The following is a 17,635-nucleotide window of genomic DNA, read 5'->3' as shown; positions in this document are numbered from 1 at the left end:
CCAGGGTCTCTGGTATTGTAGCTTGTAGTTTTGCCTTGTTTTGATTTTCCAAGAAAGTGTTTCTTTGATGGTATAAAGCTTTCTCAGCTTGAGGTTTCAAAAAGGACTGGACATGAAAATTCCAGATATTTTAGTTACTAATTAAGAGAAAACATTATGACAATACAAGCTTCCTACGTAGAAGGTGGTAAGACATGTTGAAATGTACAAATACCAAGTATGGGCCGGGCGTGGTGGCTCACATCTGTAATCCCAGCACTTTGGGAGGCCGAGGCAGGTGGATCACTTGAGATCAGGAGTTTGAGACCAGCATGACCAACATGGTGAGACCTGATCTTTACCCAAAAAATACAAAATTGGCCAGGTATGGTGGCGCATGCCTGTAACCTCAGCTACTTCGGAGGCTGAGGCAGAATCGCTTGAACCTGGGAGGCAGATGCTGCAGTGAGCTGAGATGGCACCATTGCACTCCAGCCTGGGCAACAAGAGTGAAACTCCAGTCTCAAAAAAAAAAAAGGAAATTTCCACTCTGTTGGCCTTATATACTTCTGATATTCACTAAGGCAGCCTCTTGCCTTGCTATGCTGTCTACTTGGAGGATCCAAGTTGGCTACCCAGGTAACAGTCACTGTTTTTATTAGAGCTCTTATAAAGTTGCACAGGATGGGCCAGGGCTGGTGGGTCAAACCTGTAATCCCAGCACTTTGGGAGGCCAAGGAGGGCTGATCACTTGAGCCTAGGAGTTTGAGACCAGCCCGGCCACCATGGTGAAACCCTGTCTCCACAAAAAATCTAAAAATTAGCTGGGTGTGGTGGCGCAAGCCTGTAAATCCCAGATACTTGGAAGGCTGAGGCAGGAGAATCGCTTGAACCCAGACCTGCAGTGAGCTGAGATCGCACCACAGCAATTCAGCCTGGGTGACAGAGCAAGACCCTGTCTCAAAAAACTGAAAATAAAAAATAAAGTTGCACAGGTTTTAAGCAGTCTGACCCAACCCTGTATTTCCCATAAGCCCTAAGAGCTTAATTTACTTGATTTGTATGTCTTCTATATCAGTAATAAAGAATTATGAACCATGACAATAAAGTAAGGAGTAATGAAGGAGAAAAACGTGCTTTAATAAATTGCTGTTAATAGATACAACAGAAAGAAACTGAAATAATTTTTATTAATAAAGAATCTCTTTTTTTTTTTTTTGAGACGGAATCTGGCTCCCAGGCTGGAGTGCAATGGTGCAATCTTAGCTCACTGCAACCTCCACCTCCTGGGTTCATCCAATTCTCCTGCTTCAGCCTCCCAAGTAGCTGGGATTAAAGATGTGCACCACTATGCCCAGCTAATTTTCATATTTTTAGTAGAGTCGGAGTTTCGTCATATTAGTCATGCTAGTCTCGAACTCCTGACCTCAAGTTGTCCACCCACCTCGGCCTCCCAAAGTGCTGGGATTACAGGCATGAGCAACTGTGCCGGCCTAAAGAACCACTTTTGAACCACCTATTCAGAGCCTTATTTCTGATACTTTATCGAATAATTTGATGTTAAAGTGTTTACCGAAGGGCCAACTACATGAAGATCGCACTAAAAATGAAAAAGCAAACTGAAATAAACATTAGAAACCATAGTCCAAAAGAAAGACTTCATAGTAATACAGTGAATTAAAACTGTAAGTGATGTTTCAGGCAGGAATGTTTGGGGCTAGGTGCAGTGGCTCACGCCAGCACTTTGGGAGGCTGAGGCAGGTGGATCGCTTGAGGCCAGCAGCTTGACAGCAGCCTGGCCAACATGGCAAAACCACACCTCTGCTAAAAATATAAAAATTAGCCAGGCCAGGTGGCACGCACTTGTAATCCCAGCTACTCTGGAGGCTGAGGCACGAAAATCAATTGAACCCAGGAAGCAGAGGTTGCAGTGAGGTGAGAACCCACCACTGCATTCCAGCCTGGTGATAGAGCAAGACTCTGTCTCAAAAAAAAAAAAAAAACTGTTTCCTCCAATTATTAATATTCTCAATAATACCAAGTGGACTATGAAAGCTTCATCATTTAAATAAGAAGATCCATCCAGGCATGGTGGTTCACGCCTGAAATCCCAGCTACTCAGGAGGCTGAGGCATGAGAATTGCTTGAATCGGGAGGTGGAGGTGGCAGTTAGCCAAGTTTGTGCCACTGCACTCTAGCCTGGGCAACAGTGCCAGACTGTCTCAAAAAAGAAAATCCTGGCTGGGTGCTGTGGCTCACGCCTGCAATCCCAGAACTTTGGGAGGCTGAGACGGGAGGCTCACTTGAGCTCACGAGTTTGAGATCAGCCTGGGCAACATGCCGGAAACCACATCTCTACAATACAAAAAATACAAAAATTAGCTGGGCACGGTGGCATGAGCCTGTAGTCCCAGCTACTTGGGAGGATGAGGTGGAAGGATGGCTTCAGCCTAGGAGGCGGAGGTTGCAGTGAGCTGAAGTCATGCCACTTCACTCCAAATTGGGGTGATAAAGCCAGACCTTGTCTCAAGAAAATCTTTAAGAAAGCCTATCAAATGGCAATAAACTGTAGCTGACTATAAGCTTTCTAATAAGATAAAATTAAGAGCCTATATGAATAAAGATCATTTTTTCCCCCAAAATGTCAATTTTTTTTTTTTTTGAGATGGAGTCTCGCTCTGTCGCCCAGGCTGGAGTGCAGTGGCCGGATCTCAGCTCACTGCAAGCTCCGCCTCCCGGGTTTACGCCATTCTCCTGCCTCAGCCTCCCCAGTAGCTGGGACTACAGGCGCCCGCCACCTTGCCCCACTCGTTTTTTGTATTTTTTAGTAGAGATGGGGTTTCACCGTGTTAGCCAGGATGGTCTCGATCTCCTGACCTCGCGATCCACCCGTCTCGGCCTCCCAAAGTGCTGGGATTACAGGCTTAAGCCACCACGCCCAGCCCAAAATGTCAATTATTAAAATAAAGGTATCATCTGCATAGCAGGTATCAAATGCTTCAAGGATTCCTTACCTTTGGAACTAGTTCCTAATATTTTATTCTTGTTAATGAAGACAGATCCCTTAGGGTATCTTTTTTCTGGCAAATGTTGCCTTTCTTGTTCAGTTATTCCGCTTGTTATGACATAAGGGCAGTTTTCTTTTTGCACACCATCAATATCCAAATCAAGTCTCCGTTTAACTTTCTCAAAACTGTTATCCAAAAATTGTTCATTTCCACAGGACACCATAGGTGTGTCCATCTGCTGTCTCATATTCTGGTTTTGCATCAGTAAAGGAGAAGGGTTTTTTACATCATAAGACTTATTCAGTTCCGTTTGCAAACTGCAGTTTTTCTCTAACATACTGGCTGGCTTGAGTGCACTCACAGTTCCAAAGTTTGGACTTGCTATACACTGACTGCTGGCATATGGTTCATGCAGCTTTGGCATCACAGCACAGGTACTGTTCATTTTGTGTGCGCCTCTCTCATCGGATGTTAACTGACCTTCCACAGTAGCAAGTCCATGAGTAACTTTATTTTCTAAATGATTTCCTGAAGATTGACATACCTGATTTGATTTACCTAAAACCACATCTTCTTTGACTTCAGATGTATTTTTGCCCACATAAACCTTGCTGGAACAAACTCCTGCTAAATCAATTGGTAACTTTGGCACAATTTCGGGCCCATTTGTTTTTTCATCAGTATCTTGAACAATTAAGTCCATTGCCTGTTCTTTTCCTTTAGGGCTTAATTCACAGGCATTTATTGGATTATTTATAAGTATATGACATGCTGATGATGTCCTGGAACGTCTTCGGTGCATTTTAGGACTCATACTTGGCTCCGGACTAGGTAATTTGGCATATGAACCTGTAAGACTTTTGATAACATTATTTTCAGTAACAAAAGTGGGAATAACTTTAAAATCAGAATTAGACTCTAGAACAGTGGAATGGCCAGTTCGTACAGGTATGTCCACTTTCGAAAAGCTAGCTAAAACTGGCATACTCATGCTGCTTGCTTGAGTGGAAGCACCTTGGAGAAGAACATTTGATTTATTAAGGCTTGGTTTGTCAGGAATAACTGAGACACAGTGTTTGCCTGTCAACTGGGCCTTCTCTTTTACACAGTCAGCCACTTTAACAGCATCATTTTCTTTGTCTAAATGACTCTCATTAACAATTCTCATCATACTACCTCTCAGACTGCGTCTAGATTGTTCTCTTTCTATATATTCCTTTGACTTTTTCATCAGATTCTGAAGACTCATTACATAGGGATCTGGGGTGACTTCTGCCAAAAGTGGTAGATCCTGTTGTTCATTTACTGAGAAGAGACCATCAGAAATAAGAGTTTCTTGTGCAGTTGCTGAAGAGGTCTTTGGAAAAGCTTCATTTTCTACGTGACTAATATTGGAACTATCACATTGCTTCGGAGAATTAAATCCTTCTGAATCTCTAGCTAAGTCTGTTCCATTAGTTTTACATTGGTCCTCATTATCCAATGGCAAAATCCCAGCTATCTTATCAAGCTTTGCTACAGTAGAGTGTTCGGTATCGCTTGGAAAGCTATTTGGAAATGTAGCAGGAACATTCAAGTTTCTGACTTCTGAATTAGAGTAAACCGTTTCCATCTCCCACTGATCAAAATCACTGGCATTAGGTGCTTTTCTAACCTGAAACAGGAAATTTAAAAATTAATATTTCCTCATTGCACAAAAAGTCTCTGATTTCACTGTTTTCTAAAATGAAATTGAAGATTCAGAATTCTGACATTTCAAAACATAAAGAAAAACTAAGATGACAGGTTTCTATGGTATCCTGTATCACAGGGGGCTCAAATTATTATTGAAAAAACACCTACTGGTCATCCTGCCTAAGTTATTAAAAGACTTATAAAAAGAAACTTATCTAATCTGATACAAATATGAACATATATATGTGTATACACACACAGATATGTTCATATATCCATGTGCAATTTAATCTTAGAATAGAAGCACTTTCCTTCAATTTCTTCTATTCACGTTATTAACATTACCAACTGTTCCTCCTAGGATAGCTATCATCCAAGGATAATAATATATGCAATAAACAGCAAGTAATGAAATGTCTTACATAAACGATTCCCTCTTTAACAAAAACTAACTTGTCCAGGACACTGATTAAGCAAAAATGATTCAGTAATAAGACTCCTGCACCCACATGCTTACTCCAAAGTTTAACTAAAATCCCTCCATAAAATGAGGGAAATTTGTAGTAAACAATAGCCCAGCCATGAAGCTTAAATTATTTAGAAATAAGAAATATTTGAACTTAAAACTCAATTCATTAAAACAAAATTCAATTTGATTAATTGATGCTTAGTTAAAACAGCAAGTTGTTAATGAATTTCGGAACAGCCAAAATAGGTAAACATTTGGTAGATGATAAAGATGAGAACAACTACATATATGAGAAAAAGAAATGTAAAATATATCTAAAGCTGGGCGAGGCAGCTCATGCCTGTAATCTCAGCAGTTTGGGAGGCCAAGGCAGGTGAATTGCTTGAGGCTAGGAGTTCGAGACCAGCCTGGCCAACATGGCAAAACCCCATCTCTACAAAAAATACAAAAATTGGCCAGGCATGGTGGCAGGCACTGGTAATCCCAACTACTCAGGAGGCTGAGGCAGGAGAATCACTTGAACCCAGGTGGCGGAGACTACAGTGAGCTGAGACTGCAGTCCCTCCTAGGTGACAGAGTGAGACTCTGTCTCAATAAATAAATAAATGTAAAAATAGATATTTTGTATCTAAATAATCCAACTTTGCAAAAGAATAAAAAAAGAACTACGATGGTTTCTAAAGGTAATTATACATCTGTATATTAAACTGGCAAAAATCATTGTATTATCATATGAATGTAGACATCAAAAGCCTGAATATTGGCCGGGCGCGGCGGCTCACGTGTGTAATCCCAGCACTTTGGGAGGCCAAGGCGGGCAGATCATGAAGTCAGGAGATCGAGATCATCCTGGCTAACACGGTGAAACCCCAACTCTACTAAAAATATAAAAAATTAGCCGGGCTTGGTGGTGGGTGCCTGTAGCCCCAGCTACTCAGGAGGCTGAAGCAGGAGAATGGCATGAACCCAGGAGGCGGAGCTTGCAGTGAGCCGAGATTGCGTCACTGCACACCAACCTGGGCAACAGAGCGAGACTCCGTCTCAACAACAACAAAAAAAGCCTGAATATTACAATATTTTTTGGTTGTTTTATATATGCTTAATTTTTTCTAGACCACATGGCTCTCCTTATTTTACCTTACAAATCCCAAGACAGGTGATGGTTTCCAGGTACTATGCAATACACAGTACAACAAGACATACTTAGTCACAACCTCAGGACCAAAATAAAACAAAAAAGATGCAAAAAGGTTTCCAGGTACTAGGCAATCAACAGTACAAGACATACTTAGTCACAGCCTCAGGACCAAAATAAAACAAAAAGGATGCATATTTACGAAATCCATGAACATGTTCACAGGTTTAAGTAAAACAGATGATTTCCTTATATAAAATATTTCACATTTGTGATATTCGGAAGCTATGTTGTTTATACGTCACTAAAATGAGCCTTTAGTTAGACAAGCTAAATAACAACAAGAAAAAACTCTATCATAGAATCTTAGGTTTTACAGGTGAAGCAGAAATCTAATTGTTTTATATAAAATTTTCCTATCTGAGTAATTAATTCATTACAGTTCAACATTATACATGCTCTTTTAACAATTTTAGTAGTAGTATATTTTTATCTTCCCTCAATGGACCAAAAATGATACGCCATTTTCGTTTCAATCACAGGAAATATCTAGTAAGTAAAAAACCCACCTCTTATTGTTAAATTAGCACTACTCAATCCATTTTTTAAACTTAATACGGACAGTAATTATAATCTGCAAAATGAAATCTACTACCCACACACTATATACTACTGGTGAAAGGGAAATAAAATCTCAGGACCCCAAACTCAACCATGTCAAATGAGAGTCACTATAACTCTCAGACTGTGTCTAGATTGTTCTCTTTCTATATATTCCTTTGACTTTTTCATCAGATTCTAAAGACTCATTACATAGGGATTTCAAGTAACTGAAATGGAAAATCACATGTCAAAGGAAAAAGTAAAGCTTAGGAACTGAGTCACACAAAAACTGCTTTCCTTTTGTTCCTAAACAGACAGCTGCAAAATAGAAGGCCACCTATCTACCCAGGTAGCCTCTCTTGCAAATTGCTCACAAGGAAATTCCTTGTAGGCCCCAAAATCTTTACACCAACCCAGAGTTCTGCTGAATCTCACTCTGACAAGATACTGACAAAGACCAAAGATGACTAGAAATCATCCATTTGGAGACAAATGTATATTTGACTTCTCCTCTACTCTGTTTACTTTATCCTATGTAAAATGCAGATTTATTGAGCTTGAGATGAATGCATAGCTGACTGTTCCTCTACCCCCACCTTTCACATGTGACATGTGGATTCACTGGGTGCTAATCAAAACCTCACAAAAATGTGACCACTTACCTCACTACCTACCCTACATTTTTTTTCTTGCCTCTTTCCCCTCCTGCTGTTCCCCTCCTACCCTTTAAATACTGCCTTTTAAATACTGCTTTCCCCTCCTGCCCTTTAAATACTGAAGTCCTCAAAACCTCTTTTGGAAAAGCACAAGCCACAGATCCTACTGCAACTTTTGTCTCTTTTTCCTTGGCACATCCTCAACCTTGGCAAAACAAACCTCTAAATGGATTGAGACTCACCTCAGTCATTTTCTTTGGTTTACACTACCAACAGAGAAATGAACCCTTAAGGTTTATTATACATGTGTCATCTAATATGAATTATACAGACAAACCACAAACTCCTAAGATTATGAAAAAACAAAAAGATGTTACACAGCAGAACACTCCTATATGTTGTAGAAATTATTCGTTCGATCTAATTCATTTGTTTTTCTTTTTAGTACAAAATGATCCACATGTCAGAACAAATTGTTTACACAAATCTAAAAATAACTGCACAACTTGTAGATGTGTTGTTTAAATAGTTTTTAGACAGGATGCATCTAAACAATTCAACATATCTAAACTGCATTTTGTGTATCTAAGAGCAGAATTTTCACCAAAAAAAAAAATTGGGGGCAGTTATTTACTTAAGCAAAGAATGAGAATAAGGTCATTTAGTCAATAGTTTAATTAGTTTGGAGTAAACAATAATGCCCAATTCTATCATTTTGTCACTGAGAATTCAATGTTTTTAGAGTCACAAAATGCAAACAATAAGCAATTATATTCAGTGTATGGTTCCATTGTGTAAATATCCTGATTCAAGTACTGGGCAACACTAACAAGCAAGTGCATTCTCTTTGGAGTAACTGAAATGGAAAATCACAAATTATGAAGCTTCTCAAATGTAACAATAAAGTACATTAGTAATTAGTTAAGTGCAAATATATTTCAGAAAAATTATCATCAATGCTTATCTTACGATTTCTTTATTATAACTGAAACAGCATAAATCACACACCTGAACATTGTCAAGAATCTCCTGGACACGAGTCAGTAAAGTTTTCTTCCTGTTAACCTGCTTTCTTGCTTCTATATCAAGTGCTTTCTGCTTTTCTTGTTGCATTTCCTTTCTTTTCTCAACGTTAAGCTGCAAAACATCATAAAAATGTAATTATTTCCCACGATAAAAATATCATAAAATTGGGAAGTTCTGAATCAGAAAGATGAAAAACATGTGCAACAGGCAAAACTAATCTATAGTGAAAGAAATCAGGCCGGGCACGGTGGCTCAAGCCTGTAATCCCAGCACTTTGGGAGGCTGAGACGGGTGGATCACGAGGTCAGGAGATCGAGACCATCCTGGCTAACACGGTGAAACCCCGTCTCTACTAAAAAATACAAAAAACTAGCCGGGCGAGGTGGCGGGCGCCTGTAGTCCCAGCTACTCAGGAGGCTGAGGCAGGAGAATGGCGTGAACCCCGGAGGCGGAGCTTGCAGTGAGCTGAGATCCGGCCACTGCACTCCAGCCTGGGCGACAGAGCGAGACTCCATCTCAACAAAAAAAAAAAAAAGAGAAATCAGAACAGTGGTCTGGGTACTGAGTGGGATGGGGCATTAGAGATCTTTCCATGGTGAAGAAAATATACTGTGTGGGTGTGAGTTATACATGTGTATGCCATATATCAAAACTCATAGAACTTTAACACTTCAGATCTGTGCATTTTGCTATGTGTAAATTATTTTCAATTAAAAAGTTAAAAAGAAAAAAAGTTTGTTCACTAATTAAATGTTCTAAAATGACAGAAATAAAATTAAAGCCCTTTTGGCCACTGCTGAGTTTTTTATTACTTCACTTGAATATTGACTTGAATATTACTTCACATTCAGTATCCTTTTTTTTTTTTTTTGAGACTGAGTCTTGCTCTGTCACCCAGGCTGGAGTGCAGTGGTGGGATCTCAGCTCACTGCAACCTCCGCCTCCTAGGTTCAAGCAATTCTCCTGCTTCAGCCTCCTGAATAGCTGGGATTACAGGCATGCACCACCACACCCAGCTAATTTTTGTATTTTTAGTAGAGATGGGGTTTCACCATGTTGGTCAGGCTGGTCTCGAACTCCTGACCTTGTGATCCGCCCACCTCGGCCTCCCAAAGTGCTGGGATTACAGGCGTGAGCCACCATGCCCAGCCCACGTTCAGTATCTTATTTTACTGGGTCAGTTGGATTCTACAACTTTTAATTTTCTAACCAGTGCACAATTTAACTCTTTGCTGCCTAAAAAAATGTCCAAAGGTTTAATGATAAAAGAAACAGATAATGTATTATTCGCCCACAAAATCAGAACACGTCTCTTCTTTTACCTCACTCTACCTTCCGATAAAAATATAACGTTACCTAAAAAATGGAAGGCTTCTAAGCATTGTATCTCTTTATAATGGATTTCAATCTTAATTATTAAGTCCTAAGAAATTAAGTCACTGTTAACAGTCAAGACTTATCATAGACTTACACAAATAGAAAATATATAATTAAAAAATTATTTCAAAAGTTGCAATATTCACCTATCAAATACAATATAAAAATGTGGATTAGGTCCATAAACATCAGATTTTGCTTATAGATAACCAGCAGATGGAATCATAGACCCTATACAACAAGCCTCAGACATTTTGGTCCACATTAAATCAAGCAATATGTTATCAAATAACTGGTAAATATGTTGTTTTAAAACTTTTTCCTAATGCATGGTACCAAAGAATCATTATACAATTTACTTGTTAATCAAGAGGAGAAAATGCGTAAAGAGCCACCTGGCAGTCACTACCGTAAGCAAGTGTTCAAACTAAACATCACTAATAGAGGACAACTAAACATTAGGTAACTTCTGAATTAATTTAGTATGAAGTGTAGGGCATCATCTCCAAAGAATTCCTTATGATTTTTTTTTTTTTTGAGATGGAGTCTCAGGTTAGAGTACAGTGGTGTGATCCTGATCCCTCCTGGGTTCAAGCAATTCTCCTGCCTCAGCCTCCCGCACAGCTGGGATTACAGGCAACCGCTATCATGCCCAGCTAATTTTTATATTTTTAGTAGACAAGGAGTTTCGCCATGTTGGTCAGGCTGGTCTTGAACTCCTGACCTTAAGTGATGCACTGTCTCGGGCTCCCCAAAATGCTGGGATTACATTTTTTTTTTTTTTTTTTTTTGAGACAGGGTCTCATTCTGTTGCCCAGGCTATTGTGCAGTGGCTCGATCTTGGCTCACTGCAACCTTTGCCTCCTGGGTTCAGTGGGTCTTGGCTCACTGCAACCTTCGCCTCCTGGGTTCAAGTGATCCTCCTGCCTCAGCCTCCTGCATAGCTGGAATTACAGGCATCTGCCACCATGCCCAGCTAACTTTTGTATTTTTAATAGAGATGGGGTTTCACCATGTTGGTCAGGCTGGTCTCAGCCTCCCAACGTGCTGGGATTACACGCATGAGCCACCCCGTCCAGCCCCATCTTCAAAGAATTCTAAAAATCTTTTAACCTGTTTATCAAACTTCACTTCCAGTTTATAGGAACTACAGGGACTAGAGAAACAAGTTAAATATCACTATTAGGAAATGATGAGACAAATTCAAGATCTAAGGAATTCTACAAGACAATAGCTATGGTCTCTTTAAAAATTCAGTATCACAGTTTTGGTTTTTTTTTAAAGATAGTATCTCACTCTGTCACCCAGGTTGCAGTGCAGTGGCATGATCAGGGCTCACTGCAGCCTCAGTCTCCCGGGCTCAAGTGGTCCTCCAACCTCAGCCTCTAGAGCAGCTGAGACTACTGGTGCAAGCCACTACACCTGGCTGATTTTTGTATTTTGTGTAGGGATGAGATTTCACCATGTTGCCCTGGCTGGTCTCAAACTCTGGGGATTAAGCAATGCAATACACCCACCTCTGCCTCCCAAAGTGATGGGATTACAGGCATGAGGCACCATGCCCAACCAATAAAAAAAAATTATTTTTAAGATGTAGAGGAACTGTTCTAGATTAAAATAAAGAAACATAACAAGCAAATATTAATTATGAACTTTGGATCCAGATTGGGGGAATAAAGTTATAAAAGGCATTTTGAGCACAAATGGAAAAATTTTAATATGAACAGAATTATTAGATATTATTAAAAATTATTAATCTTCTTAAGATGTGATAATGGTATTGGGGCTTTACATATGAGAATGTCCTTATTTTTAAGAGATGTATACCAAAATATTTAGGGAAGCAGTGTTAGGTCTTTGTGGTTTTCAAATAGCTAGGCAATTTTTTAAAACGTATATATGTACACACACATATACATGTATATAAAAATCACAAACACAATAAAGCAAAGATGATAAAAATGTTAAATATTGTTTAATCTAATGGTAAATCTACAGGAGGTCACTGCACTATCCTTTCAATTTTACTGTATGTTCGAAAGTTTCATTACAAAAAGTTGGCAGTTAGCTCTGGTGTCTTTAAAAATTCAATTAACTTAATTAAAATTAATCTCTTAACTCCTGTTATACCAAAAAATAAATTTAAAGCTCACTTTTTTCTAATATTAGTTTGTGATTTAAAATAAAGTCATATACATTTTAAAAATATCCAATTAGTTTCAAACGGTATATGAGGAAGTGTCTTCCCTATTATCCTATATTCTCTCACCACTCCCCAGAAAAGGAATAGCCATCCTTTAAAAAACCCAAATGGTTAACTTATATTGGGTACCTCTTATGATCCAGGTTTTTAAAATATAACCATTTTATATCTACGCATTCATTTAATCTTCAAAATAGCCTTATGAGATAGGCACTATTTTATCCCCATTTAACAAATAAGAAAATGGGCCACAAGTTTACACAGCAAGTAGCAAAGCAATGATTTGGACCAGGCCAGAAGGCTCCAGAGCCTAGGCTTTTGTTTTTCTTTTTTTCCTTCTTTTGGGATAGGGTCTTGCTCTGTAGCCCAGGCTGGAAATTTTTGCCTTCTCTTGAGACAGGGTCTTGCTCTGTAGCCCAGGCAATAATGCAATCCTGGCTCACTGCAGCCTGGAACTCCTAGGTTCAAGGGATCCTTCCACCTTAGCCTTCGAGTAGCTGGGACTACAGGCACATGTCACTGCGCCTGCCTAATTTTTTAAAATGTTTTTGTAGAGATGAGGTCTCACTATGTTAACCAGGCTAGTCTTGAATTCCTGGTCACAAGCAATCCTTTTCCTTCCAGCCTCTCAAATGACTGGGACTATAGGTGTGAGCCACTGTGCCTGGTCCAGAGCCTGGACCTCTAATCATGACTCTATACTGCCCCTGACAGCATGCTGCACACAGTGTTTTACACTAGATCATCGAGATCCTTCCATGCCTTAACATTTACATCTGCCTTACTGTAATGGTATGTAAGAGATTTTATAAAATGGACCACAGTTAAACTACTCCACTACTGATGGACATTTAGGTTGTTCGTCAACCTTTGCTATTTTAAACAATGCTAATGTAACTCTGTACTTACTTCTTTAGGCTCATGTATGAGTATAATTGTAGGATACACCCAAAAATGGAACTGCTGACTCAAAGGCTATGTATGCTTTTAAATTCTACCAAACTCTCTTCTAGAAATAAAATAAACTGATTCTCTTAGCAAAAGTGCATTAAAAAGTGCATTTTCTCCACAGTCTAAGGAACACAAGGTTCTATTAGCTCTTTGTCAATCCATAATAGTAAGTAAAAAATGCTAATTCATTTGCATTTCTCTAATTCTAAATAAGGGCATCTCTTCAAATGTTTATAAGCCTTTCTTTTGTTTTTCCATGAACTCTTTTAGTTGTTCACTACAGAAAAAAACTATTTAAAAACAAAGCAAGTTTACCAGTGGAGAAAGGATAGCCACTCCATGAAAGCGAATAAGTGAGATACTTTCAGACTGAGCAGGGAGAAAGCTCTCTGTGGATAGTGATGCTTCTTGTATTCTGGCAAGACTTTTTTCACAGAACTTCTCATACTCCTCCATCCTCCCACAGTCACACTACAAGAGAGAAAAATGTTATTTTTAATGTACTGGGAAAAACAGATCTTATTTGGCAGAGTTTGCAGAGCATGAGAGAGTCCCTATAATTCATAATTCCTATAACTTGTCGTCCCAGAATTGTCTTACTAATCAGGAGCTAATTCTTGGGTATGGTAATTCACCTCAAGAACCTGTCCAATTAAGATGTCCTTGATATATTAAATATTTCTGAATATTATTGCATGTAAATCAATCTTTAAATGGGATTAATTTAGCTAAGAAGTCATAACCTTCTTAAAGAAAACAAAGTTCTGTACACCTTTACTAACTTAAGATTGTAAAATAGGATATTATATTTTCTTTAACAGGACTTATCTACACAAGAAAAACTATATCATACAAAGGTAGAAACACTGTAGTAAAAAAGCCTACTTAAATCAAATAATATTTACTTCTAAAAATTTTCTATTTTGAAGTTCAAAGGTTACTTTTCTTTTTTTTTTTTAAAGAGATAGGGTCTCACTATGTTGCCCAAACTGGATTCCAGTGACTATTCACAGGTTCGATCACAGTGCACTATAGTCTCAGACTCCCAGACTCAAGCAATCTTCCTGCCTCAATTTGCCTATCTTAATACTATACTTGGACTCCATGGGCACCAGTCAACTCAGTCAGAGGTAAAAAACAGAAAATCGATTGGCTCTGGTATTAATTATATTTTATTGTTGAAAATTGGAACCATCACCAAACTACTTAAAACAATCCCAGTAATTTCACAGTTTCTGGGAAATTGTGATTATGAAAATACAAGGTAACCAGCAGGGATTAGGCATCATATTCATTCATTTAGCAAACATTAAATATTGATTGCTTATTTGCACAGCATTATGCGTGGCACCTCCTTTAAATAAATAAGGGAAAATAAAAAGACATTATCGGAATCATAACCAGCAAGGGTATGAATAATACAATAATGTTCCTTTATGTCTTCATTTTAAAAGAATTGGTTTCTTAACAAAAAAAGAGAGGGCAGGGAAATTCAATTCATGATGTGGGATATGCAAAGATGAAACAGGATATGTCCTTGGTAGGCCTCAAAGTACTTAAAAATTCAGTACACCAAAGTATCAGGGACAAATTACAGTGCAATGAGAAATGGGAAAAAAAAAATAATCAAAATTACAATCAGGTTATTTAAAAATAAGATATAATGCTATTTTTGACTAAATAGTTTAATCATAGTTTAAGAACAAAATTTCTTCCTACTGTTCAGTTGTAATTATTTGTGTTCAATCTATGCAAAGTAGGAATCTAATGATGAACAAATGGTTCTCTACAGTGTGAGTGAGACTATTTTACAAGCTTGTATTTATTTTAAAAAAGCAAAAGTTAAAACAATACAACGCCTTAAGGCATAGCCTTTTTTTAGTCTAGGTTTCAACTCACATTATTTCTTAACAACCCCATTTCTGCTCAAATATTTTATTTTTTGAATACATGCCATGCATTCAGCAATACACAGAATGTAAATAGACTATACAAATAAAGTAATATATCTTCTATGGATACGCAAGCAAAGCATTAAATTCAAATTTAGAAGTGGGGGAAAGTATTAAGGAAATCTAATACTTTTATGGTCATAGTTTTATTTTTCTTTCCACATCATAGAGACATGCCTCATTGTTTCAGAAAGTTATTCACATCCCTTAAATAGTACATGTATGTCCTACATCTTGCAGATGTATATAGTACTATATTATTATTACAGCACAACACAGCATATGACAATGCATTACTCATTCAAATACGAGTGCTAATATGGAGATTATACAAATTACTAGATGATCCTTAGAGCATGACTGGATCCTTCTTATCCTTTAGTCTCAGCTTGGATATCCCCTCCTCAGAGAAGGCGTCCCTGATGACCCCATCTAAATTAACTCTGTCTCGATCACTATCACATTACCCTGCTGTTTCCCAATTTTCATAGCACTTACCACTATCTGAAATTATCGTGTTTATTTCCTTGATTTTTGTCTGTCTTCCTCCACCAAAATGTAAGCGCCATAAGTACAGCTACCTTTTCAGTCTTGTTCACTGAATCCCCATTATACAGAACAGTTTCAGCACACAGCAGGCACTTGATAAAAGTATTGAATAAATGAATAAGAGTAATAATAAGCTCAAACAATAATGTAAACCAGAAGAAAAAAAGAAGCCGGACTATACACCAAAGCTAGCAAGGAAGAATGGAATTTAGAGAATGGAAATTTCACCATGGCTCTATTCCCAGAGAAACTCATACCTCTTAAACTGCAAAGGTAACCATTTAAGAAGTGAGCAGTCCACATCCCATGATTAAGCAAGAGGACACTATGCCTTTCACACTACAATTACCACTGTCAGCAAGGTTTTATTTTAAGGGAGTCTTGACTACGAGGCTACCCCAACCACAAATCTATTACCCTGTACCTTGCCATCAGGCATCACTGGTCCACTTCCAGTAATAATTTGTCAGCTACAGCAGGTTCAGACACGCCCTGTCTTCTCCATTTATATCGTAGAGAACCAATGACCCTTGTCCAAATGAGCCTCTTTGCAAACCCCATAGACTCATGGTCCTATCTGTTCCTTACCCGTGCTCTGCCAGACATGTCACTGAAAGGAGTGGTAAAAGTAACACAGAACAGATCCTGCTTTTTTTTTTTTTTTTTTTTTTTTTTGCAGAACCTAGTGTTTCTTTGCCCATCAGTTCCCCCAAAGACGCAAACTTCTTGGAGAAGCGGTAAAGGGGAAGATTTCTTATTCAGATGCATACTAGCTGCAAGTTCTTGGCAAGCCAGTTACCATCGCCACACCTGTTTCCTCCTCTGTAAAAGAAGGATGATCAGGGTATCCGTCTCAAAGGAATCTTGCAAGAATTCAATGAGCTAATGCATGTAGGGCAATTAGCATAGTGCAGAACACGCAGAAAGCAACAAATAATGGGGACTGCTTTTCTTATTTAAGAGGATAATGATGATGACGATTTTTAGCAGTAGAGTATGAATTCCTGGAGGGCAGCGACAGTGCTTGGTTCCCCGTAGGATTCAAATGAAATTGAAAATTATAGAAAAGGGGACAACGGCTTCCTCATTTCCCTGTCTCTAGACCTCTCCCTGTCAAATCAATCTCGAGATGGCTGCCATTTGCCTAAACTGGGGGTAGGGAGCTTGGATCGTAACCAGAATAGAATCAAAGGGTGGGAATCATCTAGCAGCTCCAGGGGCAATCAGTTACTTTATTATCCTCAAGCTTATGCCCCAGAGTGGCAAAGGCGAAGTAAGCAGCGCTCCTAGGGCCTTGGTTGTGGTAACCGGGGCTCATAAACGGCCCATGCACACCCCGGAGAAGCCTCTCTCTCCAGCACCGTGGGAGGGAGAAGAAAAACAGCCCCCAAAATTTGATCACCACGATGGGGTTCTCTGGCTCTGGCCCTAGTTTTATTTACCAGGAAAAACCCCCTGCCCTCTCCCCAGCGCCCCATGCCCACCTCTTCCAGCTCCTCCGATTTAAGACTCCAAACCGAGGGCCCTCCAAGCGGGGCCGGCATCGGAGCATCACCTCAGCGACCGGTGCTGGCTGCCCCCGGGGTCCCGCCTCCCTACAGCCGGCGCCTTTCCAGGCGGGGCTCGAGGCCCGGGAGCCCAACAGAACCCGCCCTCAACTCCTCAGGGCGCCAATTTCGCCTCGCCAGACCACCTCTCAGCCCGGACTCGCCGAGGCTCGAACGCCCTCCTCATGCACACACCTGATCCCCCACGGCCCCTTCAGCTCCTCTCCCCTCGCCACGGGCCTTGTCAGGAAGCGAATGGCTCAAATGGTACTGACAGAGCGCAGCTCGGTCCGCCGCCGCCTTCTCCTCCTCCTCCCCGCCATATTACAGATCTCAAGCGGCAACGCGGGCTCCTGGCAACCGCCGCCGCCGCCACCCCGACTCCACCTCTCAAGGCCGGCACTTCCGGTGGTTGCTTCCCGGGCTGTTAAAACCGTTGGGCCACCAGAACACTACCATCCCCGAGGTGCATTGCGCGCCCGCGATGGAGGACGTAATGCTTACGG

The 17,635-nt window shown here is 39.7% G+C and overlaps 1 protein-coding gene across 7 annotated transcripts in view; it reads right to left on the bottom strand.

Moving 5' to 3' along the window:
- CCP110 (centriolar coiled-coil protein 110) overlaps window positions 1-17,602 on the bottom strand; it is a 30,727-nt gene extending 13,125 nt beyond the window's left edge. For 2 of the 7 annotated variants that reach the window (XM_023225029.2, XM_023225026.1), the window contains exons 1-5: window positions 17,325-17,602; window positions 15,532-15,674; window positions 13,397-13,552; window positions 8,533-8,661; window positions 2,994-4,641 (exon numbers count right to left, since the gene is read on the bottom strand). In XM_023225029.2, coding sequence (XP_023080797.1) covers window positions 2,994-4,641; window positions 8,533-8,661; window positions 13,397-13,537 — 1,918 coding nt within the window. In that variant the 5' untranslated portion in view covers window positions 13,538-13,552; window positions 15,532-15,674; window positions 17,325-17,602. Of the gene's footprint in view, window positions 1-2,993; window positions 4,642-8,532; window positions 8,662-13,396; window positions 13,553-15,531; window positions 17,014-17,066 lie in introns of those variants that run through there. The other 5 variants (XM_023225025.1, XM_023225028.1, XM_023225023.2 and 2 more) reach the window with 3 other exon arrangements.
- Window positions 17,603-17,635: the final 33 nt, after the last annotated feature.

The sequence above is a fragment of the Piliocolobus tephrosceles genome, chromosome 17 (assembly GCF_002776525.5).
Source record: "Piliocolobus tephrosceles isolate RC106 chromosome 17, ASM277652v3, whole genome shotgun sequence".
In the NCBI taxonomy this organism is placed as follows: Eukaryota; Metazoa; Chordata; class Mammalia; order Primates; family Cercopithecidae; genus Piliocolobus; species Piliocolobus tephrosceles.
Note: the sequence above shows the minus strand (reverse complement) of the source record. Positions and strands in the feature narration are given on the sequence as shown.